The 26,213-nt window shown below is 39.8% G+C and overlaps 1 protein-coding gene across 6 annotated transcripts in view; it reads right to left on the reverse strand.

Moving 5' to 3' along the window:
• SGMS1 (sphingomyelin synthase 1) overlaps window positions 1-26,213 on the reverse strand; it is a 337,682-nt gene that overhangs the window by 31,558 nt on the left and 279,911 nt on the right. For 4 of the 6 annotated variants that reach the window (XM_073241069.1, XM_073241067.1, XM_073241068.1 and 1 more), the window contains one exon: window positions 9,452-10,305. In XM_073241069.1, coding sequence (XP_073097170.1) covers window positions 9,452-10,074 — 623 coding nt within the window. In that variant the 5' untranslated portion in view covers window positions 10,075-10,305. Of the gene's footprint in view, window positions 1-9,451; window positions 10,306-21,400; window positions 21,512-22,347; window positions 22,544-26,213 lie in introns of those variants that run through there. The other 2 variants (XM_017659628.3, XM_037002733.2) reach the window with 2 other exon arrangements.

A 26,213-nucleotide genomic window follows, 5' to 3' on the forward strand; every position in this document is an offset into this window, starting at 1 on the left:
TCTTATGGCTGAATAGTATTCCATTGTGTACATGTACCACATCTTTATCCATTCATCTACTGATGGACACTTAGGTTGCTTCCATATCTTGGGTATTGTAAAAAGTGCAACCAGCATCATTTTTTAAAAATTAAATAGAATATGTCCTTTAAAACCTTTCACTGTTGCCAAATACATTTTGAATACAATCCAAATCCTTTACCAAGTCCATGAGGCCCTAGATGACCCGGGCTGCCTGTCTCCAACCTCCCCTCTCCCTGCTCTCCCATCATTCTCTGGACTCTGGCTTCAGCCCAGTGCTGTGGCCGCTCTTTGGACACACCACACACAGCCCCTCTGCCTCAGGTAGGACCTTTGTGGCAGCCATTCCCTCTGCCTGGGCTCCTGGAACACTGCATTCAAGGCTCTCACAGATCACCTACTCTAAAGGAGTTCCCTGGTGCTCTCTACCTCCTCCTTTGTTTTATTTTGGTTTCTTCATAGCCGCCTCCCACCCCCATTCTGTTGAAGCTAACACCAAAGAGTTTCTGAAATCTGTTTTCCTCATTAGAGTTCCTTGCTCCTAGCCCTTTATAGATTATGACAACTGCTTCCCACTACCTGCTGACATCTAAGCTCCCCTCATAGCTTCCCTGAATATGACCCAAGCTGCCTTGTCTGTCTTCTCTTACAGACATGGATCCCACTGCCCTGGGCAAAAGGAGCCACTCATTGTTCCCTAAAACCATGGTTTCTTGATTTTTCCAGCAAATCTCTTTCCCTGCCCTCTGCCATTATCCTGTCTACTGTAATCCTATCGATCCACCCTAAATACCATCTCTGCATGAAGCTTTCCAGATGTCTCCAAATGGACAGAGCTACTTCATCTCCAAATCAATTCAAAACTGTTTCTATTTTATGGTGTTTTTAATAGTGAGACTGACATCACCACTACCAACAGAGGATCTCATCCCTTCTATTAGAGGGAGCTCTTAAACAACATTGTACCTTTCTCATCTTTAATCCCAGCGAGGTTTATCATGGTACCTGTAATACAAGCAATACCATGCAGTTCTGTGCTTTAGAGTTTCACTTCTTACTCCCATGACAATTCTTACCTGCTTCTTTCCATAAACATTTGTTCTTTAAATCCTTTCATTTCTCTACCAAAATAAACCTGCCCTGATGCTCACCAATCCTTCACTCTGCATCCTTTCTGCACTTATATTTTTAATTTACAACACTTGCTAAGATTGCTGCATTCATCAGCTAGGACCACAAACCCTTGGAGACTCAGGGCCGTGAGGTCTGCTGCCTTTCTCCCTTCCCTTCCCTGTCTCCTCATTGCCCTGGACAGGCCTTCTACCTGTCACAGAATGCTCCAAGTCTCGAGTTGTCCAGATGATGGATCATGAAAACCCAGAGCTTAATTCAGTACTTTAGGGAAGAAAATTCTAAGGAAAGATTTGTAAAACAAATGAAAGGGGAAGAATAAATGCTGTAGAACAAACAAATGAAAAAATACACGCTCTCCTGGAAAGTCCATCAATCATTTGATATTTCCTGGGTACCCACACAGAATGGATGGCATAGCTTGTGAACCAGGAGAATGAGACACACCTGTGCACAGCCCAGAAACTTGTCTGTACATACATGCTCTGTGCCTTTTTGCCTTTTTAAAAATCCAGCTCAAAGAGATTTTACACCTTTGGCATTAATTACTTTAACCACATTCTTGTTTAGCAAATACTATTATACCATTTTACAAAAGGGAAAATTAAGGTGTGAAGAATTTAGGTACTAGCCCAGGACCACACAATCAATGATAGAGCCACAGCAAAACACAGGTCTCTACACTGTCCATTAGCTGCTCTTCTCAGTAATGAAACTGTCAAGTTAAAAAAGAAAAATAGTAGTGGCTTATCTTGTTTCTAAGATCAAGGTAAAAGATCTGCAATATAATGCAAGAGTTTATTAAGCTCAGTAAATGGTCCAAACTGGTTTAGGGTATTTGAAAGAACAGATAGCATTATAAAATTGTCTCTACTCAACTCACTTTTTAAAAAATTATTATTTCCTGGGGTAAATACAGATGGTAACCTAAGGTACAGAAAACATATTACTCTAAGGTAGAAAGATAACATCAATTAGATACACTTGAGACTGTTAGGAAGAATTAAAGTCAAGTACCCTCCAGAAAATTTCTACATAGATACATACAAAACAAAAGAAGTTACATTTCTTGTAGGTATTTTAGGCTTTTAACAACAGTCATGTGTGTGTGTGTGTGTGTGTGTGTGTATAAATAAAACACAAATGTGTATATATGGACATAGAATGCAAATACATATATGTACACCTAGATCTTTCCTCATTCCTTTCCTTCATCAAAACTTGCCCACCCTGAATTTAATTAGTGGTGAAACTCACAAAAAATCCATGCCCTCTACAAAATGTATTAATTGTCCATGACCCCATAATAAGTTAGTATTTTTAATGATTATACAAGGGAAAATAATGTGCTAGACATAAAAAATTAAATAAAAAGGAGCTTGTTCTTAGGAGCTTGTTCAGTCACATCTAGTGGAGCTGAAAATTTAATGTTTGCTTTTGGGCTAATGAATCACTCTTAAAAGTAACACACGTCATTTTAACAGAGGGTTTCTAAAACATGATAAGCATACATCACCACTCTTGGTGAACATTTAATGAATTCTAGGCATAGTAACTAGCATAGTGCAGTAGAATGCTAGTGCTGTTATTATTGATTTATCCACTATAAATATATATATACACGTGTGTATACACACACACACACACACACACACACACACACACACACACACACACACACATATATATATATATATATATATATATATATATATATTCATTAGGCATTATTCTGGACACTGGGAATAGAGTGGTGAACAGACAAAAGCCTGCCTTGTGGTACCTCTTTCTAGTAGAGGAGGCAGCCAGCAAATGAGACAAATACAATATAGATCACATTAGATAAGCACTATAGGGTGATACTAAGTGAGGACGTCACTGAGGGAAAAGAGGTTACAATGTCCGGTTAAGTCATCCAGAGAAGGTGTCTGTGTATACGAGGGAGTTAACCAAGAGGGTGTCTGTGGGAGAAGAAAATCCACAGAGGCCAGCATGTGTGGGGGTTAGCTGAGCAGGGAGGGGAGTGGATAAGGGCATGAGGTCTGGGAGGAGACAGCACTGAGTCTGGTAGGGCCTCTGGTCATCCTGAGGACTCTGGCCTTAAAGCTGCATCAGGTGGGAGAAGAGTGACACATGCCAGTTACTCTTACAGCGCCACAGTCCGCCGAGTTGACGAGTGACTTAGGGGAAGCAAGAATAGAGACAGAGAGGCCAGTAGGACACCCCCAGAACAACCCAGGTAAAAGATGATGGTGTTAGACCCAGGGCTGCAGTGCAGGTGGGAAGAAGTGATGGGATTAACATACTACACAGATGTGGAGTGGAAGCAAAAATTAAGAACAAAACCAAGACATTTGGCCTGAGAATGGGGAAGAACAGAGATGCCATTCAGCAAGATGGGGATGGGCATGGGGCAGGCGCGGGACCCACGAAGATGCCAAGGGTGCAGTCAGTATCACTCAATCTGCACAACAATGCTGAATTAGACACCATTTTATCACTCCCATTTTGTTGTTGAGGGAACAGCACTACTACAGTAGTTAAGTAACTCGCTCAGTTAAGTAGGTGGCTGTAGGGATAGGAGGAATTTCACTTAATCACAACAATCAAAGACTTAAAAACAATTGAAAAAAATGTTGACACTAGCAGTGGACATCAACCACTTCGGTGATTAGAAGAGAAGAGAGATAAGTACTTTGATCCAATCAACTTAATGTGAAAAGAGACACTGATGGGATTAAAATGGGGTTAAAATGAAAGATAAATGTTAGTGGAAAAGTCCTGTCTGTTGAATAACACACAAACCAAGAAAAATCACATTAGCGTATGATGGCAGCAGTTGCCAATTAGCACAAGGATTATGGCCTTCAGAGTTTCTCTTCACAGAAGAGAAATAAGTGGTGTGGATAACTTTCTTATGTTGGCAGAGACTTCCTAACAAATAACACCCCTAAAGCCAGGGCATTTATCAAAGGATAAATACAAAGTGAGTCTTTTCCAAAGTGGTCTCTGAACATAAAATACACATGGTTGCCAACATCTAAAAATCCATCTCAGTAAGCCCAGAGAGGCCAAACTAGAAAACTATGTTTCCTCCTGCAGAATGATATCTACTCATTCTTACAGGATCAACAAAGCCCCTATAAACAGTTCTGAACAGAGATGTCATGTCAGGTCTTCAGCTGGATCTGCCCATACAGTTTCCCTTTTTCAGCTCCTTCCCTTTGGCATGAGATCAATTTTCAAGGGACCTACTCGGCGACATTCCACCAGTCGCTAACTACGCAGCTCTTTATGCTGGAATGTTCTACTCCAAGTTCAAAATGCCTTAACCACTCAGCTCTTTCAACTCCACTCCACATCCCAAATAGCCAATGGCTCCTCTACTTTCTTCTTCGAATTTTTCCACTACCAATGGACCAACAACACATCCTGCAATATTTAATTCATCCTTACACATCCCGTCTCCTCCCCCCAACTGACTTGTACTACACCTTTTAGGCAAATATCTGATTGAAAAGAAGCCACGGTAGAAAACATATATCAGGATATACATGTGACTTGACTTTGCTGTGAAATAAAATCCAAGCAAATTGTGACAGCTCCCAAACTGCTGAATTCTATCTCCTCATTTAATTCCATATACAATTCAGGGATTCACAAGGAGACCAAAACCTTGTATGAGACAGTGCAAAAGAAGCCTGCTCTCTGCTACAGAAGATACAGAGCTCTAAATGTAATAGACACCGTGGCTTCTAGAAAGAGTTCATCCTTTCTCACTACCCCAGCACAAACTTTGTTCCTTGACCAAATGAATCTAAGTTGCAATCATCTCCCAGGTGGATGACTGCAGTGGCACCCTAACTGGTCCCCCAGGTCCACTCTTGCCTCCTTATTTTCGATAGTACAGCCATAGTAATTCCTTTAAAATACAGATCTGTTCATACCGCTCTCCACTAATGCCTTACACCATGCTTGGAACAAAATCTTAACTCTATCCATGGCCCACAAGGCTCTTCCTGATCTGCTGTCCACGCCTGGCTGACCTCCTATGTCACCACACGGGCCCTTATCTGCTCCTCAAGTAAATCTTGGAGACTCTGAACTTCTTGTGTCTCCTGTCTGGACTGTTCCTGCCCCCAGCACCTGCATGGTGTTCCCCCTCATTTGATTTGGATGCCCATACAACTTCACCTCACTAGAGGTCTTTTTAAATCACCCTATCTAACATATCACTTCACCATTCCTAATACTATCTAAGCCTTTATATTGCTTATTTTCCTCCATTTCCCTTCACTAATTGATGTTACATATTCATTTGTTTACTGCTTGCTCTACCTTGGCCCAAACAGAAGCTCCATGAGAGCATCAGGGGACTCTACTCACGGCAGCACTCCCAGGGTCTACAACAGTGCCTGGCATGTAGTAGGTGGCTCAGTGAATATAAGTTGAATGAATGGATGAATGAATGAATTTTAAATGGGCATTTTCTATGTGACAGGCTCTGTACCAGGAGGTGGGCTATAAAGATGAATGATAAATAGGATCTATTTGGTTCCCTTAAATAACTTAAAATTGAGCAGGGAAGAGACATATCCACAATGAAGAGTGGAATGAAACAGGAGCTTGAGGTGTTTGAGGGAAATGGGGCAGCAGTGTAGTTGGAGGTGAGCTAGGACAGATGGGGGCCAAATTATGAAGGACTTTGAGCTTCATGCTAAGGATGGACATTCATCAAAACACCCACTGTACCTCACTAAGTAGGAATGGAAAGAGGTAATGAATCTGAAATTAGAATTGACAGAACTTAGTGACTATATAAAAAGAACCTGGAGTTCTAAGTTCCTAGAAAATGCCACTGTACAGGTAAGAGGAAGAAGTTGGAAGAAGAAGATAAATCTGATTTTAGACAAACTGGGTTTGAGGTACCTCTGATCACCACACTAAGTCATAATGATTTCTCTGGTAGCTAGAAAAACCCCTGTGACTTGGAAAATCTATAGTCCTGCTCCTTTGTCAGATGTTTACCATGTCCTCATAGAGTAGAGCCACACGTATCACACAGGGGTGCCACCGTGTTAGCTAGGACTTAGCCATGCATCAAGTCCTTACCAATTCTCTAAGTTTAACATATTCTTTATCATGCTTTCTTAACACAAGGGATACCTGTTTTGCAGTGAAGTCTGAACAAATGCAGATTTCCAAGGAATTTTTCCTAGTCAGTGGCTTGAAATCCAATTCTAAATAGGGAGACAACATTATTTACAATTTTAAAAATCAAAAAGTTCTCAAGGACAGGCATTATTGTCGTTTTCCAGTTTGCAATGTCATGGAAATCCCATGGGGATATATGTATATATGAATATTTATACATACAAACATGAGGGGGAGATGTTAAGAATGAAAGGATGCAAAAAAATATATAAGTACAAAAAACAAAACTTAGGTTTAACAGTAAAGGACAATAGTATACACAGTAAGGATAGAACCATATGTCACACTGTCACCGATTCAGCATCAAGGTTTTCTAGCACCCCAAACATCTGTCTGAAGGACTTGTTGTTGGGAGATTTACTAAATTCTAGTGATCTCATTTCTCAATTAATAAATCATCCTCTACAATTTCAGCCTGAGTCTTCTCTAAAAAGTGAATACAGAAGCAAGAAAGAATAGGTTAATTTTTTAAGGGCTCCAAGACTCTTAAAGTCAAAGTAAAATGCCTCTTCAGGAATTGCTGGCCATACAGGATTAATTATACCCAAGAGTTGTATAAAATGTGTCCCTAAGTGGCAAACCTCTTGGTGAAGGCTGGGGAGAAGGGTCAAGACTCAGAAGAGTCAAGCACAAAAAGAACAAGAGGTTAACTCTGTGGAACAGACACTGCATAACCAGAAGGACCCACTTCTCCGATAAGCTGAAAGCACAGAGCTGCTCTGCCTCAGGAGCCAAACGCCTAGAAGTGAGGGGTCTCCTGACTCCACATCCCAACCTGCTTCCTGAGGGCCGGGGGAAGGCAGATACTTCACAATCCCCACTGCATGGTGTGTCATGTCTGGTGTGCCACATAGACTGAGGAGAGGTGTCAGGGAGGGAGATGGGAAAGCAGAGATATGCCCCGGTCGAAGGACAGGGGTGGAGATGCTTAGGAGTATCATGACAGAAGTCGGCTTCCACTTCCCATGGCCCTATCCTGCCAATGTGAAAACCAGAGAGAGGACTTAAAAGAATCCTTAGTTGGATGTTTTCTGGACAAAAAATATTCTGCAGCTAATAATGCTAATAATATCCAAATACAATTGGCCCATTCAATAATGTCAGAGTAAAAAAAAAGCATAGTTGTATAGAACAACGGAAATCATCTAGACTGTGAGGGCCTTATTTATCCGCGAGAAAAACAAGACTCCTGAGACGTATATTCACTCACACCACTCAGCATGTCAGGGCACAACTGAGGCTGGAGCCCAGGCTGCCTGCATCCCAGGACCGGGTTAATTTTGCCCAAGGTGTGAATCAACTGATTTACACTGTTGAACAATTTAAATGTACAAATGACCACAGTATTGGTAAGAAATTCCAGTAAAACACTAAATTACAAAGCTAAAAGAAACAGAGTAGAGGACAAGTCCGTGCTGAGAGAAATATAGATGGCAATATATAGAATTAGTTCTATGGTTAGGACACTTCTTAGAACAAGAATAAAATCACTTAAAAGTTGCAGTTCTGTGAAAGATTTGGACTCACGTATGGTATGACTTATACAATGTTACATTCTTGGATAGTAAATTATTTGCTTCCATGTAGGAATTTTGATGAAAACCAGAAAACAAACTCATGCAAAAAAACCCCAAAAATCAGGAAAAATCCAGGAAACATAAATTGCACTAACCCTGTCTTTGTAAAGAAATACGTACTGGCGTTTTTTTCTAATGGCCTTTTAGGAAAAAAGATTTAAAAGTGAAAAGCAGATCTGAAGATTGGCAGCTGAAAGAATGCAATTAACAAATTATGAGCATTTCATATTTCTAAAACCTATTCCTAGTTATTTGGCCTCTTAAAACTAAAGTAATCCAAAATGTCTTCTACCAAATCAACTGCAGGCCATACCACCACTTTTATTTCAAAGTCAGTTAAAATTGTAGGATTGCTAAACCAGCCCCAAAACAAACATCCGCTACTTAAACAACTTCCTTTATAAAAGATAGTATATTATTATTTATTATTAAGATAGTCTTTTCCAGGAAAAGAGTCAGGAACTGCTTTCATTTCCATTTGCAGAGACATAATTTATAAGGTGAAAAGACACAGTCTCTATGAAACATACCAGGAAGAAACTCATCATTTGTTAGGTGAAATTCAGCCTAAACTCTCAGTCTGCATTCTGTGTCCTTGACTTAAGATGATTATGTCCTTAATATTCTAACCATACTACCGAATATGAAACAGTCCACTAGACAGATGCTCAGTTTCTTAACAAACCAATTTCCAACTCCCGTGCATGGAAGCCATAAAGATGTCCCAATATGAGAAAATCAGACACCAATGAAAAGGGCATTGCGGGTGTTTGCCATTGGCAAGCCCAGTGAACAGTTTGCCTGAGGGACTGAGTTCAGAACAGGAAAGCCACAGTGAATGGTTCCACCTGAAACTAAAAGGAGGCGCCTATTTGAAGTCCCAAGAAACTTGAATGGAATAGCCACAAATTAAGTGCTACACGTTCTAGAAGGTGGAAAGTTACACCGATTCATCCACATTCTACCTACCTAAGCAAAGTTATTCCCTGAGGGTATCACTTTCCCAACAGCCCAAGCCACTCTGAAATAGCTGTTCTGAGTTCTAAGCTGTTCTCAGCTTCCAGATGTCTGATTCTGTGGGAAAAGATGCACAGCCATTTATAGTGTACAGGCCAACTGTCAACAATTTACTAATGGGTTAATAACACGAAGACTGGGTAGTTCATCTGTGGTTCAATAGCCTGTACTCTCTAAAGGTACAGGAGGGCTTTCTTTCCTGTGCAGTGATAACAGAGGAACATCATCTCTAACAATCTTATGCATCATTCTGTATGAATGTTGTACAAAACAGGCAATACAAACAGCCATTTTCTTACAGCTGCCAGAGCTTTAGTTGGTTCAACAGGGTTATGTGGTTTAAAAAAAAAGAAAAAGACAAAGGAAAAGGAAATAATATGTGCTGTTTCCTACTGCTTGATAGATTGCATTTCCAAATAACTAATATTAGACATCTGCAGTGCCAGCCACCCCCGATCATTGGAAGTACTGAGAGCTTTTGCTTTACTTACTTGTATTTTAAGAGCAGCCACTGAATTAACCAGAGTCCTACAAGGATCATGCCGTTAATTTCACAAATAGAAAAGGCCCACTGCACCCGGTTAAAATGGTCAAAAAATGTGTCCGGTAGTGGAGGCTGCACCTCCTTAGGAGGTACTCGTTCATGGACGACCGAGATCATCACTGTGGTGAGAACAAAGCAGGAAAGTGCATAAAGAAAGGCCAGAAAAGTTTTGCCCCACTCCATGGGGTATTGGGAGCGCTCAGGCTCTGGCATGGGGATCTTTATCATCTCCTTCCTGTACCCATTTGGCATCCCATTGGGTGTGACCTTGATGCTGAAGCTGCTGTCGGGGGTGGGGAGGTGTGTGCCAGTGCTGAGGTGCCCGTTGGCATGGCCGTTCTTGTGTGCTTCCATGTGGTGTTCCATTTTCAGGGTCTCTATCATGTCCAAGAGCCGCTGCCCATTGTCAGAGGAGACGCGGCACAAGGGGGGTTTTGCGAAATCCTCTTGGGTTAGGCTTATCAAGTCCCGGCCTGTGAAATGTTCCAGAGGTTCACAGTATTCTGGCATAGCATTCTCCAGCAGCCAGTCTGTCACCTTCTTGGGTGACCAATAAACCACTTCCTTCATTGTCCTGGCAGACAGCACACCGTCCCCGGCCTGCTCCCGGCAGGTCAGCAGTCACCGTGCCTCCAGAGCAGGACACCGTCCCCCCACAGCACACTCATCCTGTCAGGCCTCACTGACAGAGACTCGCGTGGCAAGATGGTCAGGGCAGCCTGTAAACACCTCACGTAGCTCTCTAGGGTTCTTGAGTGCCCAAGCATTAATTCACCTCATTTCTGAGCAAGATTCTTCCTTCTGTGGAGGCAAGAGAGAAAGTCAAGATACTGGCACTCCCAAATCAATCCCCTCAGAATGCAAAATCTTAACATACATAAGGAAAATGGAAAACGAGTTATTGGTATAGTCTGTAGCTTTCAAACATGTATTAGTTTAAGGGACCACTGGTTCCCTTGTTACTCTTCCCAGAATGAGCATTAAATTGCACCTGACATGCATAAAGTCAAAGGGGAACTGTCCAGAGGTGTGGCATATCATTTCTCAGAAATAATTCAGCAGTGCTTTGGACACTGCTTAGTAAGGATGAGTAATTCTTTTTGTGTTTACGTGCTTCCTGAGGTAATTTGAAACAACATGGCATATTTGCTTAATCCACCATCCTATCTGGCAAAGGACTGTTTTACAATGTATATAACATACAACAACTCATAGAAGAAAACCAGAGTTCAAGATGATCTGGTCTAACAATTTTACATCTTACACAAAAACCTATGAATCAATTTTTCCAAGTGTACTTGGACCCCAAATCTACATAAGTCATAAATACAGCTGCTCAGCTTAAAGCACAGATGGAATGAAGGGCCAGGGTCCTGCCTGACAATATCTCTACTGCCAGCCTCGAGGGGAATTCATGGAATCCCCCAGTTTCAAAATCAGTGATTTAGCCCAACTCCCTCATTTATAAGCAAGGACGCCATGGTCAAGCGGCAGCTTAAAGAGTTACAAGTTTCTGAGTCCTAGTTTAGTACATTTATTTACTAAAATACTTAACGAGCAATGTGGCAGTGGCCAAAATACACATGTGCAGAGGAGATCCAAAAGCAAGATTCACCTTTTATAAATTTATATGTGTATAAATATAAATATAGGTATAAGGAATGTATATCACATATATGTGTGTATGTATATGTGTGTATACATTTTCTTTTAACCACAACTATGGCTAATGAACATAACACTGCATGAAACAATGGGAAAGAAATACATATTAACTAGTATACTTCATTTTGGCCCTGGGGCCATTTTCTATTTTTCTCTCCCCTGTTTTTCTTTAATAAGCATGTATTACCTTTACAACAATTATTTAAAATAAACAAGAAAAGTTAAAAATAAAAGGCATAATTCTGTAACAAAGCACTGTGGTCAATGAAACGGGGTCTTTATATTTTGACTCTCAGCATTTCCCACCAATGACCTATTAGGCAGGCTTTATTTTATTCATCTGTTAAATGGACATCATCAAGTATCTCCTTTGCAAGGTTGTTGTCAGTACTTAATAAATAATATGTGAAAGTTGAGGATACGTAACCTAGTCCTAAAAGGCGCCTATATCCCTCTTTTAAAAATTTCTCAAATTTCCTATCATATCAAACAGCTATCATGTACTGCATCTCACTATGAAACAACGCTGCCCAATAGTGGGATAACTTTTTTCTCAAAAGATAAATGTTGTATTCTCTGCAAAAGAACTTACACAGATTGAAAAGCTAGAAAGTAGTGATGACAGTGTTTCCCTAAATATGCTTGTGGAATAATAATCTGATCAAATGATCCATGCTTTAAAAAAAAAAAAGAGTCAAATAAGTCTAGGAACTGCATGCCATCATCTCCCCCAGGGGGCAGAAGCACACATTAGCATGTTAGGAGCTCCAGGAAATCTCCCATTAAACAAACCGTTTGCCAGGATTTCATCTAGGGTGACTTCATCTAGGCTGTCCTCCCACTGGCTCCCTTTCCTCCCTAATAACCCCTGTGGACCTGCTGTGGAACACTGGGAAGTGCTGGCACAGTTAAGACTTGAACTCAGGTCTTCACATTCCAAGGTCCAAACTTGTCTCTACTGAACCCCCAGATCTGACTCTGGAATGAAGATGGATAATTAAGTGCACTCCAATTTCCCAGTGCAAATAACAGCAAAGCTTAGCTGATATTCCAGACTGCAAAAGACTTGGGCATTCTCTCTCCTGAGCATCCAGTGGATTACATCCATTCTCCTAGCACACCTTTCCTGTGACACTGCCTTGTGGTTACGGTCTGGCTGGACTTCCCCAAGGGATTATAAGTCACTGTGGAAGGGCTACAAGCATCTTAAACATCCACATATCTCACATTCCCAGGGCTCAGAAGGTGCTCAATCAGTACCTGCTCAACATGTCAGGAAATGTCTCTTACACTTACCAACATGTAGATGATTTAATGAACACACCTACTGAAAATGCCACTGATAGTGAAAACTGCTTTAAAACAATTTGGATAGTCAAAGGGAATAAAGTTGGCATTCTGTAGAGAAAAATATGAAACCAAAGTGAATCTCTGGCCACTTCACCACCACTACAGCAGCACTTCAATCATCACTAATACTGCCCAGAGTGGCAGGAAGACACATGCCAAAAGGGAATCCTGGCAGAAGGTCCTGCAGGAAAGGGGATCTCTTGCCATCAGACCCCAGTCCTCTCCGCAAATGCTCCTCAGTAGAATCAGGATAACAGCCAGGGGAACTTTCAACATCTTGAAGTGACTATGAGAACTCTAAAGAAAAATTCCTCATGGCATGTTCAGGCCCAAGGGAACGAACATGGGCTTTTCATGTAGGTGCCTCATTTTGCCCCTTGCCCGATGCAGGAAGCCTGCTAGGATGGGAAAACCCCTCAGAACCACAAAGGCTGTATCAAGGCCAAGAAGTCATTTCACTTCTCTCTGATGGGGAGATAATATCCTCTGAAGACATACCAATGTGGAAAATAAGAAGAAATCAATAAAGGAGATGATATAAGCCCATCAGACAGACAGATACACACACGCACACACATGTGTGCATACATCCTGGCACTGCAAGCCTCCATCCAAATGAACGAACACCAGTTTTGCAAAAACAAGTCCATCAGGCTGTTTCTGATGGCCAGAGGTACTCTTAAGAGGTAAGCAAGGTAAGTCAATAGCTTCTATTAATAACTAGAACCACAAAATTGTTCATGTCTCAGGACAGTACCTGTGCTTTCCCTCAACTTGGAATTTTCCATGCACTCCTCTTCAACAAGTCCAGATTCTTCCCTCAGTCTTGAAGGCCCTTCTCTGCGAAGTCTTTTCTGACTACTCCCTCACAATCCTTTTCCCCTTCCTGAATTCCTACACCACTAATATCTGTGACACACACAATATAGTTTAACTGCCTGTGTGGACATATTGGTATAAGAAGGAGCACCAGCTATGTGAGTCCAGAAGCCTGTGGCTGGGACCCAACTCAACTACTTATCTTCTTGACAAAGTCCTTCAACTTCTTAAGCCTCAATTTCCTCTGAAATAGATTAACTACCTTCACACAGGCTGCTCCTGCTGTAAGGATCCAATTATATAAAGGGAGTGAAAGCTAGAAGCTACTCCAACAATATGTCTTGTTCTTTTTGTAATGTCCTGCTTTCTTCCTAATGCCCAACTGGGCCCACAGTGACATGTTATAATTATTTACCGAAGCTGCCACTTCCCAATGGCATCTCTAAAAGCCCAATCTTTCTGATACACATGAGCAAAAACAGCTTCCAAATTTCACGAGAAAATAAACCTTTATTTTTCAAGCAAGCTTTGAATCTTGTGTATAAAGCCATACATGCTGTTTTCCTGCAGCTGATGCTGAAACGTGTAAAAGGGGAAAAGCTTATTTCTCTGGAAGTAGCTATTGGACAGCTACTCGGTACAGCAAAGGCCACTGTTAGAAGGTGAGGACTTCTCCAGAGCCACAGAACCCAGCTGTAGGAAGAGAGGTGAGAAAGTGAATTTCCCCTGGACTCACACCCTCAATTTAGAATTGATTACAGTATTTCTGAGAAGGGAAAGGCAAAGTATAGACCTGAAGATTGCATTAGGCTGGGCTCAGAAAGCAAGTACCACCATCATCAGCCAGAAAAGACACCCTGAATCCATTATTGGCAGAATGTTAAGAAATAATGTATTGCTCAAATGATTAGACTTTTTTCTCAGAACTGGGAAGAAATAACAAAAGAATAAAATCTGGAAAAAAAAAAGCATAAACTCTTTATCCCAAAATACCATAGAATTTGAGTGATGGAAGAAGTGCTCAAACTCTATTTTTAGACATAAGTAAACTAATGTCCAGTGAGTGAGATTGTGATTTGTCTGAAACCTCACAAATAGCAAAGTGTTCATTCTAGGGCTAGATGGAGACACAATATGCTTTTTTAAAAAAATTAAAGTATCATTGATATTCAATCTTATGAAGGTTTCACATGAACAACATTGTGGTTACTACATTCACCCATATTATCAAGTCATTCCCTCCTACCATTGCAGTCACTGCCCAACAGCATAGTAAGATGCTATATATAGTCACTACTTGTCTTCTCTGTGCTATACTGCTTTCCCTGTGACCTACCTATATTGTGATTGTGAATCATAATGCCCCTTAATCTCCTTCTCCCTCCCTCCCTCCCCACCTACCCTCCCAACCCTATCCCTTTGGTAACCGCTAGTCCCTTCTTGGAGTCTGTGAGTCTGCTGCTGTTTGTTCCTTCAGTTTTGCTTTGTTGTTGTACTCCACAAATGAGTGAAATCATTTGGTACTTGTCTTTCTCCACCTTTTTTGTTTCACTAAGCAGAATACTCTCTAGCACCATTCATGTTATTGCAAATGGTAGGATTTGTTTTCTTCTTATGGCTGGATAATATTCCACTGACAGACAATATGCTTTTTAGGGCCCCACCACCATTGCAAATATTCACTGGTCACACAGATTTGAGCACATATAAAGGATAGTCTAAAAAGTCTTTGAAAAGTATGATAGAGTCCTGTAGTTTTAAGAGCAGGAAGAACAGCACAGATTAATATAGATTTAAACTTGGCAGAGTTTTCTACTGGACTTCAATTAAGTAAAAAAATAAATCTGCTAATACAATTTAGCTACAAATTCCTAAAATAGATATTTTAGGCTTTAACTTTATAAAAGCTATTAGGTAGTATGTCAAAACACAGCATTAACTATTTATAGTTAATTATCAAAGCCAGATCTCTAAAAACAAACAGAAAAATTAAAGCAATTATCCTGATAATGAAAAAAATAACTGGCCAAGCAAAATCACTAAATCGTTTAGGAACATTTGTTTATCTGTACACAAAAAGGATCTATTATAGTACCTAGCACTGAGAAGAAATAACACCTTGGTCTGTTAACAAAAAGCTACCATATGAATTAAACATTGAATACAAGTTTTCAAGAATTAGAATAGCACAAAATGTACAGTGCAATTAATCAATGGAGCAACTGTTCAGAATATTTGCTCTCTAATGCTTGCTCTATTATTAACTTGCACTTTCCTCAATGCCTTAGTTCCCATAATGGTACAATTTATTTCATCTGTTTGTCCCATTAGTTAAGGGAATTTATGTCCACCCGACAGTGCTTTGCATTACATAAAGGAATACATAAAAATGCAAGAAATTATTATACTGAATTTATGTAATTTATTCATCTTTGAAGATTCAATGGCCTTTTAAAATGAATGCCATGAAATTAAGAATTGGATTTTTATGATTTTTTTAAAAGGTAGGATGGACTGAAGACTGAACAAACACAGCTGGCACATCCATAAAGAAACTATAGGGAAGTTTCGGCTGTTTCCAAATAAAGGCATTTTTGAAAGTATAAAGTAGTTCATACATAATTAGTCTTGTAAGAATATAGTGAACTAAATTTTCTGCTTCATGCATCAAATCTCTAAAGGCAAAAGTAACATGGGGCATAAATTGTGATTTCACTCTACTAGCTTATATGTCACCTTAATGAAAGATCAAAATTTGGCAAGCATGTACTATTTAGCTGTTTATAACACAAAACTACCTGTGGGTACTTTGTTAAAGAGCAATACAAATCAATAGCTGCTATTACTTTATTATGAAACAGATGCTGCCTTTTTATAAATGCTTCAAGTCCAGATCAAGGTCTTTATATCTACTAGAACTTTCCATAAAAGTCAGTAGTAACCTAATGGATCTTTCAGATCAATGCAGCCCAGGGAAATACTCATAAGGTAGGTGTTTGTTTCTTCTTTAACTCAGTTTGCATAGCTTCTGAATGCTTTTCTCCAATCTGATTTAGCTGCAGACTTTTTTTGTTATTTAACATTCAAAGTTAACATAAATAGGCAGAATTCATAAAGTTATATTTATTTGAAGAATAAAAATGGTCAGAATAACAACCACACAAAATTTCATCTGAAGAACCAACATAATTATTTCAATCTACAGTTGAGGAAATTTTAGGTCACTTTTGATGCCTTAGCCTTGGGTTGTCCTTTATTTTAAGTTGCTATTACATGCAGGGTTCAAAATTCCACAGTCAAACTCTGGTTAACAAATAAAATCATTCTTATGAAATGGCTCCCTGAACTAAGTATATGCTGACCTATTTTGCCTACATACAAGAAAGAAGAGCTTGCTGAAGCGTACACATTTGCCTTGTGTCCACTTAGGCTATTAGACTTAAGGCTGTTAGAAGAGCCTCATGAGGTGACATCTGTTGGTCTCCTCCATATGCTTTGTTTATTTAGTGATGTTTGATACTTACCTTTTGCAGTATCTGAAATGTACTCTTTCCCAGCAATTGCCCTATAACTTACCAATTGCTAGCCTCCTTTATATGCCCTCCTCCCAAAATGATCCATTGCAATGTAGTAGCTCTCAACGTTCCAGAGGGAAAAAGATGATTTTTGGTTGACAAAATTAGTAGATGATGTAATGACAAGGAACCAGCAATGCCAGCTGTATACTATCAATCATGGTTCTAGCTGTTCTCTGACAGTATGAAATACAAAACTGTTCCATCCATTTCACAGAGAGCCCTACCACCAGTGAGACTAGCTAATTCCAAGTCCCATACCCTAAGCTTCCCTTTGAGTCATTCTCTGATGGAATATAAATATTTAGTAAGCAGAAAATCCAAAGAATGATTTATTATGGCAAAAATAAGAAATAACCTAAAAGTTCTCCATTGCGAATTGATTAAATATATCATTTATGACAGAATACTAAGCCTTACCAAACACTGCACTATATTTCTATATTTATAGTGATATATATCTATAGCTCTGTCAAACAGTTTACAAAAGAGAATACCATTTAAAAAGTTTTTATGGACAGTTTTTAGTTGACATAATATTATATTGGTTTCAGGTGTACAACATGGTGACCCAACATTTATGCACATTATGAAATGCTCACCACAATACATGTAGTTACCATCTGTCACCATACAAAGTTACTACAATTTATTGAGCATATTCCCCATGCTGTACCTTTGATCCCCATGACTTATTTATTTTTTAACTGGAAGTTTGTAATTCTTGATCCCCCTCACCTATTTCACCCATCCTTTTACCTCCTCTCCCTTCTGGTAACCACCAATTCGTTCTCTGTATTTATGAGTCTGTTTCTGGGCTTTTGTTTGTTCATTTGTTTTGTGTTTTAGATTCCACATGTAAGTGAAATCATATGATATTTTCTCTGTCTTATTTCACTTAGATGACACCATTTTTGTAAACACACATGTATTATAAATAACCATAGAAAAAATGGCTAAAAGTGTTTATCAACTTCTAACTACTACCTTTGGGTGGTAAAATTATGAAATAATTTTCTGCAAAATTTTTTCAGTGTATTCTAATTTCTCTGACAAACACATTACTTATTTTTCCTTCAAGCACACTCTATGTTGCTAAACATGTAAGCTGCATAGCAAACTTAAAAATGGATGCTTCCTACATTAGGTTTCTTTAAAGATATGAAATGGGCTTGCACATTTCTCAAAGTAACTGGAACCTTTGCCCTCTGTGTATTACTAGGTTCGAAATCCTTCAAATTCCTAAAACATAAGGGTCCCAAAATAAAAGCTAACAAAGACAAAGCTAAAATGTGAACTGAAGTGCATAAGGAAATTTTGGTTTTAGATATCTCCTATAGTCCCAGCGAGAAAACACTAACACAGCAGCAGGATTACAGCTGTTCCATCACCTAGATTTTCTTCACTATCCCTCTATCCAGTCGTCACTGCCAAGTACAGATGACTACCAGGAAACGGACTTGTCAGGATCAGAGGGAAGACTTTGCACAGCTCTAAGGACAACTAATCTTTGTAGTTTTCCCCCTGGGGTTTCATTCTTAGAATCCTATTGCCAAAACTCTGAAGAGGATCTATTTCCACTCAGCTGATGAACTGCCTAGATCTGAAACCAGTGGGGCTGTTTTAATAGTCATCTAGTTAACCTGTAGTCCTTGGACACAGTCCCACTCAAACTGTACTCAAGAATGTAAGGATATAATCAGTGTTTCCAAGTTCCACTGGCTCTCACTCCAGCTGGTGGGAACAGTGGTGTCCCATCTGCTCCAGGAAGCCTGCAAAAGGCTAACACAGGCTCTTAATTCTCTTACACCCTACTCCACTCCTTTCTTCTCTTCTCATTCCTTGTTTTTTTAAATGAGAGCTAAGACCCTTCTATTTTACTGCTTGTTCAGTTGGAACTTAAAAAATCATGTGTATATCCAAATCTACCATAAAAGTAAATGAGGGCTATGAAAAGAGCCAGTGGCTAAGGAAAAGGATGAGGCCATGTTTTCCTCTGCTCTGTTGTTAAGAAACTTCAGTGCAGTACTCTAAAACATGCTGGCAGCCTGGTTTACCTTCACTGCCTGAGTTTGCTCATATAAAAAGTAGAAGTAATCCCACATTCCTGCAGTGCTACAACTGACACTGGTATTTAGTATATACATAATAACAAGAGCTTTCCAAGGCATCTTTGGGAGAAGTCCAGATCCTCTTTTCTTCTCTTTTTTGCAGAAATTCCAGTAGTGGTCAGTCAAGAGAAGGGGGTTGGGGTGGGGGTCTTGACTGGAGGTTGGGATGGTGACAGAGCCAATGTAAGAGAAGAGAAATGAGGTCATGCGGAGCCACCATATTTCAGTCCTTCCTCGTCCCTGTCATGCTTCATACTCCCAGGATCAGCAGACACATTTAAAAATAGGTCGTCCAGGGAAGTCACTCCACCAGGCTCTGCCCTTCAGATGCCTTCAGGGAGCAGGCAGGTAAAGTCCACACGGGTTACAGAGAAAAGGGACTGGTGAGGATGGTAGCAAACAGCATAGGGCAAGCCATACCCAGTGCAGTTCAAATTTAATTTTTTAAATGGCTAAACTTAAACAATGCAAACTGAATTTGGCCCATGACATTGTCATTTTGCAACTTCACTCATTACCTTATCCACTGTATCTAACTGGCCACTAATTCCTGGAGATTCTACCTTGGAGGCCCTCTCAAATTTGCTCTCCTTTTCTCAGCCCCACTTGCTTCTGCTTTAGGTTCTGCCTGCTGTCTGACTCAGCTGTAACCGACATCCATCCTGCTATCAGATGGGTCTTTCTAGTATGTAATCTGATCTCCCCACTGATGCTCAAGACCTTTGGTGGCTCCCACTGCTCCCTGAACAATGTTCAGACTCCATCTTAGCACCAAAGCCTCCCACTGTACAACCTATTTCTTTACCTTCGGCCTTTCCCTACAAGCACTGGACCTGTGATATATCCATACTCAACTGTGGAGTAGTGTCCCTCACAAACCACTCACTGCATACCCTACAAGCTATTCTTTCTGCCTAGAATATACTTCCCACCAATATACTTTCATTCTTTTAGGATTACCACCTTTGCAGAGCCCAGTCGCACTTGCCTTCAAAGTCTAGAGCCTAGCTACACAGTACACCCTTAGCAGATGCTTGCTGAACACATGAATAAATGAGAACGTAAATGAGAGGACTTCTGGTCCCATTGACATGGATCCAGTGATGTATATCTCCTTTGTACATCAAGTATATAAAAATCTATATGCATATAACTGCTGAAATTTTAACACCATGTAAAGAGCCAATAATCAGTTTCAAAGCAAAGAAAGGAAACTTCCCATGTATCAAAAGAGAAGGAATCTGAAAGCCAAAGTGGAAAAGACACAAACTAACACACACAGCCCAGAGGGGCCAGCCTTAGACCCTTGCAGCCCCTGTGGGAGTTTTAAGATCCAAGCCTGGGCAGAGGACATGGCCTACAGCCAGATCCAGGCAGGGAATAAGACCCTTCAAGTAAGCAAGAATCCCTTTAAGACTAGAAAAATTGAACCTGTGAGGTGAGGTCATGATAATGCAGACTCCAAATTTACACCACTTGTGTGGTGTGGGCTTTCCAAGCCAAGAAATTAATGCAAATATAAAAGAGAAGTAAATGCAAAATAGCCCCATAGAGATCTTTCAACAAACAAGAGTTCAGAGGAGATACGGAAAAAGAAATCTCAGCTAAGGATAAATGCACATTTGAAAATTATACATCACATAAGGAAATAATCCACTATGAGGGAGATTTGGCAAGTGTGACAAACAGGAAGTTTACCAAACCCTGAACTTCAGAAAGTAAAATAAGTTTGAAGAGGCTTGAAGTAAGAATTCTAAAAGAGAGAAAAGAAGTGAGAGAGAAAAGAAAAGTATTAAAGGGAAAACAGAGAAGTAATCTTGAAAAATGCTCCAGTCCCATCCTCCTTTTTTGCGCCATCCTAGCTTGTCTTCTTCACTTCACCCTAACCACAGCTGCCAATCGCCATCTTTGACTATCCTTATTGGTATTTCCGTCCCTCACCAGAAGAGCCACTCTAGACTCAAAGCACAGAGTTCTTGGTACTGAAGGGTAGCCGATTATGCAACTCCAAAACACGCTGATTTTGCATAAGATTATTTTAAGCTGAAGGCAGTTGAGAAGAAGCTGATACAAGAAAAGCACTCTCTGCCCTCCTATTTGACCAAAAGTAGGACATAAATTTGTAAAAGGTTCCCCCCTTCCCTCTCTACCAGGAAGAACAGAAGTTAATCACTAGAGACAACTTCAGATTCTTACCAGCCTAGAACTGGTACCAGAGGAATCTACATAACAAACGTTGCTAAGATTAGCCCTTATCTACTAGTTTGCCCATATAGTTGCCTTCTCACATTTGCTGCCCCAAGAAGCTCAAAGTCCTTTCCCTTTGTTCTTGTCACTACTCTAAAAACCCAGGTTCTTACCATCCCTTTGACTTACTCATCTCTAAGTGCTCCCATGTGTGTGTAGGCCATACACATGAATAAACTTGTTTTTCTCTTGTTCGTCTGTCTCTTATCAGTCCAGTCTATGGGGCCCCAGGCAGGGAACCTAAGATGGGAAGAGGAAAAAGGTATTTTTTCCCTCCTGAAGTATCTAAAAGTAGAATTTTTATTGTATTTTCAGTCACACTACTGTAAAGGTAGTGGTATCTCTTTAGTACTATATAAACAACAAGAATAACAGTACCATAAAATTTAGATACATTTTATGTACAGTAAGCATTTCCCTATTTCCCACAGATTTTCTAAGGCAGTTCAGATTTCAGATATATTTTTCCCTTGTCTCATGCACCATCAAAATGTCCTAGAGCTTTAGTATTTCAGTTTCTAAACCACTTCTCTTCCAGAGAAGAAATATTCAGAAATAGTTAGACATTCTTACTTATCTGTGTGCTAATGATTTTACTCAGAAGCATGGCTACTTTTTAATCATATATGGACACTGGAAGACCAACTGGGGCTTGAGGCAACAAACATAACAATAAAACACAGCCAACTTGAAGGATACCTTTGATATTTAAATTAGAGACTGCCTAGTATTGGTAACAGATTGATGCGCTGAAAAAAATAACACTATTTCTTCATTAATGTAAAACAAAAAAGTCCTATCTACAGCGAAGTAAATTTTTATAGTCCACTGAAGATTAGAAATACACACTAGCTGGGTAACCAAGCTTTTCCATTTCAGTGAGAAAAAGTCTACCAAATCCCTTCTAAACCTACACTTATAAAAATAAATTTAACTCACTGAGGTAAGAAGAAAGCTAATTTAAGAAACATGACCCTGAAGAATAACACCGTGTTTCAAAATAGCAACGACTCACAGGCCCAGACAGGAAAAATCAAGTTCAAGTCTCTCTCCCAAAATAAATTTCGAATACTTACTTTGATAGCTAGATGAGTCCAAGCTATTTCCAGACTAGAGAGCATCCAAGGGGTGAATTCTGCACGCCGGCACGGAGACGTGCATCCTCGGGGGGCTCTGCCACGAAGGCTCCGGCCATGTCCCCAGCGCACCGTAGCTCCTCCCTTAAGGGGCTCCCCTGCCTGTCTCCTTCCCGGAGTCCCTCCCCCTGGTCTCCTGGAGGTAAACAGAATCAAGGACTTCAAGGAAAGCAAGTGTCGGTCTCCTCTATATTTATCTGTACACTCAAAAAACATATACTAAGAATTTTTTTCTGACAGCAATTATATTGACTCTAACAAATGAAAATCCATGCATTCAACTCTCCAGTCACCATTGACCATGACTTCCTGGTTCTAATTATTCGATAATTTTCGAAGGCTTTAGGGCCCCCCTTCACTGAGCTTCTTTATCAGTTGACCAGTGGCCAGTAGCAGCACCAGAGCTCCGTTGCCTAGAAGGGATGATCCTTATCCATCAAACTGGTCAGCACGGGAGCACAGACTCAAGCTGTAAAGGAACTACATACAGGTCTAGTTTTGGACTAAGGTATGCTACCACTAGAGGGCAGCAGGAAGTCTATGAATTACTCATCTCTGCAGCTTTCCCAGCCTATAAAGGATTTTGGACACGTCTTCCAACAGACACCTTGACGTGAAACAGTTCCTTACATTCTCTTTTTAAAATACATTTTTTAAAATTAAGGTATCATTGATATACAATCACATGAGCAACATTTTGGTTACCAGATTTACCCATTATCAAGTCCCCACCACATACCCCATTACAGTCACTGTCCATCAACATAGTTAGATGCTAGAGAGTCACCACTTGTCTTCTCTGTGCTATACTGCCTTCCCTGTACCCCCTCCTACATTATGTGTGCTAATCTTAATGCACCTTAATCCCTTTATCTCTCCCTTCCCACCCACCCTCCACAGTCCCTTTCCCTTTGGTAACTGTTAGTCCATTCTTGGGTTCTGTGAGTCCGCTGCTGTTTCGTTCCTTCAGTTTTTGTTTTGTTGTTATACTGTACAGATGACTGGAAATCATTTGGTACTTGTCTTTCTCTGCCTGGCTTATTTCCCTGAGCATAATACCCTCTAGCTCGATCCATGTTGTTGCAAATGGTAGGATTTGTTTTCTTCTTATGGCTGAAAATATTCCATTGTGTATATGTACCACCTCTTCTTCATCCATTCATCTACTGATGGACACTTCAGTTGCTTCCATTTCTTGGCTATTGTAAATAGTGCTACAATAAACATAGGGTGCATATGTCTTTTTGAATCTGGGATCCTGCATTCTTAGGGTAAATTCTTAGGAGTGGAATTCCTGGGTCAAATGGTATTTCTATTTTTAGTTTTTTGAGGAACCTCCATACTGCTTTCCACAATGGTTGAACTAATTTACATTCCCACCAGCGGTATAGGAGGATTCCCCTTTCTCCACATCTTTGCCAGCATTTGTTGTCTGTCTTTTGGATGTTGGCTGTCCTAACTGGTGTGAGCTATCTTATTGTGGTTTTAATTTGCATTTCTCTGATGATTAATAATGTGGAGAATCTCCTCATGTGCCTGTTGGCCATCTGAATTTCTTCTTTGGAGAAGTGTCTGTTCAGATCCTCTGCCTGTTTTTTAATTGGTTTATTTGCTTGTTGATTGTTGAGGCATGTGAGCTCCTTATATATTTTGGATGTCAACCCCTTATCAGATATGTCACTTATGAATATATTCTCCCATACTGTCAGATGCCTTTTTGTTCTACTGATGGTGTCCTTTGCTGTACAGAAGCTTTTTAGTTTCATGTAGTGCCACTTGTTCACTTTTGCTTTTGTTTTCCTTGCCTAGGGAGATATGTTCATGAAAGAGTTGCTCATGTTTATATTCAAGAGAGTTTTGCTTATGTTTTCTTCCAAGAGTTTTATGATTTCATGACTTACATTCAGGTCTTTGACCCATTTTGAGTTTACTTTTGTGTATAGAGTTAGATTTTTGCGTATAGAGTTGCATGTAGCTGTCCAGTTTTGCCAACACCAGTTGTTGAAGAGGGGGTTATTTCCTCATTGTATATCTATGGCTCCTTTATCATATATTAATTGACCATATATGTTTGGCTTAATGTTTGGAGTCTCTATTCTGTTCCACTGGTCTGTGGGTCTGTTCTTATGCCAGTACCAAATTGTCTTGATTACTGTGGCTTTGTAGTAGAACTTGAAGTTGGGGAGTGAGATCCCCCCTACTTTATTCTTCCTTCTCAGGACTGCTTTGGCTATTTGGGGTCTTTGGTGGTTCCATATGAATTTTTGAACTATTTGTTCCAGTTTGTTGAAGAATGCTGTTGGTAATTTGATAGGGATTTCATTAAATCTGTAGATTGCTTTGGGCAGGATGGTCATTTTGATGATATTAATTCTTCCTAGCCAAGAGCATGGGATGAGTTTCCATTTGTTAGTGTCCTCTTTAATTTCTCTTAAGAGTATCCTGTAGTTTTCAGGGTATAGGTCTTTCACTTCCTTGGTTAGGTTTATTCCTAGGTATTTTATTTTTTTTGGTGCAATTGTGAATGGAATTGTTTTCCTGATTTCTCTTTCTGCTTGTTCATTGTTAGTGTATAGGAATGCAACAGATTTCTGTGTATTAATTTTGTATCCTGCAACTTTGCTGAATTTAGATATTATTTCTAGTAGTTTTGGAGTGGATTCTTTAGGGTTTTTTATGTACAATATCATGTCATCTGCACACGATGACAGTTTAACTTCTTCCTTATCAATCTGGATACCTTTTATTTCTTTGTGTTGTCTGATTGCCATGGCTAGGACCTCCAGAATACTTCTTTATTCTTAAAAATGAGAACAAAAAAAAAATGCCATTGTATTAGGTTATAGTGAAGTAAGTTCAAAAGGAGTCATATAGAAAGTGGTATCCCAAGTTCATATGCATTTATTACATCTCTAACATACATGTGACACCAAGTATATAAACCATGGCTTTAAATAAATAACCATAAAGATACCAGTCAAAATATTCCATAAGGGAAATTACAAAACAAATGATAACACCAGCCAAAATATTTTTTCATCTGTCATAGACTGCAAATATAGAGAGTACCTAAAAATCAATTAAGAAAAAGACTTTAAACAAAGGTTACAAATAGGCCAATGACATACACCCATACAAAAAGACAACCAACAAATGTGGAGGAAAAACAATTCAATCTCACCAATTAAAATAAAAGAAAAATGAGAACAATAGTAAGATGCCGTTCTTCCACTACTGAATTGGCAATGATGAAAAAGAATAATTAAAAACCAACAAACAGTGTCTACAGGGGTCCAAGTTCTGTCAATTCTACCTCTGAAGTATATCATGAATCCACCTACTTCTCTTTACTTCCATGCAAACGTCAAGGTTCAGCCACCACCACGTCTCATTTGGATTACTGCCACAGCCTCAATGCTGTTGCTGTGCTTAGCCACCCACCCAAACTCCAACCACATTTTCCATAAAGCAGCAAAGAGAACTTCTCAAACTGTGTGATTCCCATCTTTGATATCCTGCAATGCTTCCTGCAGCTTTTAAGGTAAAATCTACACTTAGGTGTTACATAACTTGCAAGGCCCTTCCAGCCTTTGTATGCCCAAGTCCACCACTACAAAGTACACTTCAATTCACTAGTCTACTTAGTTCCTAACTGCCTTCAGGGCCTTTGGATCTCCTGTTACCATGACCTGGGACACTGTCACTCTATTCTTCACTACTGTCTTCCACTCAGCTTGCAGGCCTCCACTCCTATGTCATCTATTCAGACAAACCTTCTGTGATCCTCTTACCTACATCATTTTACT

The sequence above is a fragment of the Manis javanica genome, chromosome 7 (assembly GCF_040802235.1).
Source record: "Manis javanica isolate MJ-LG chromosome 7, MJ_LKY, whole genome shotgun sequence".
Classification (NCBI taxonomy): Eukaryota; Metazoa; Chordata; class Mammalia; order Pholidota; family Manidae; genus Manis; species Manis javanica.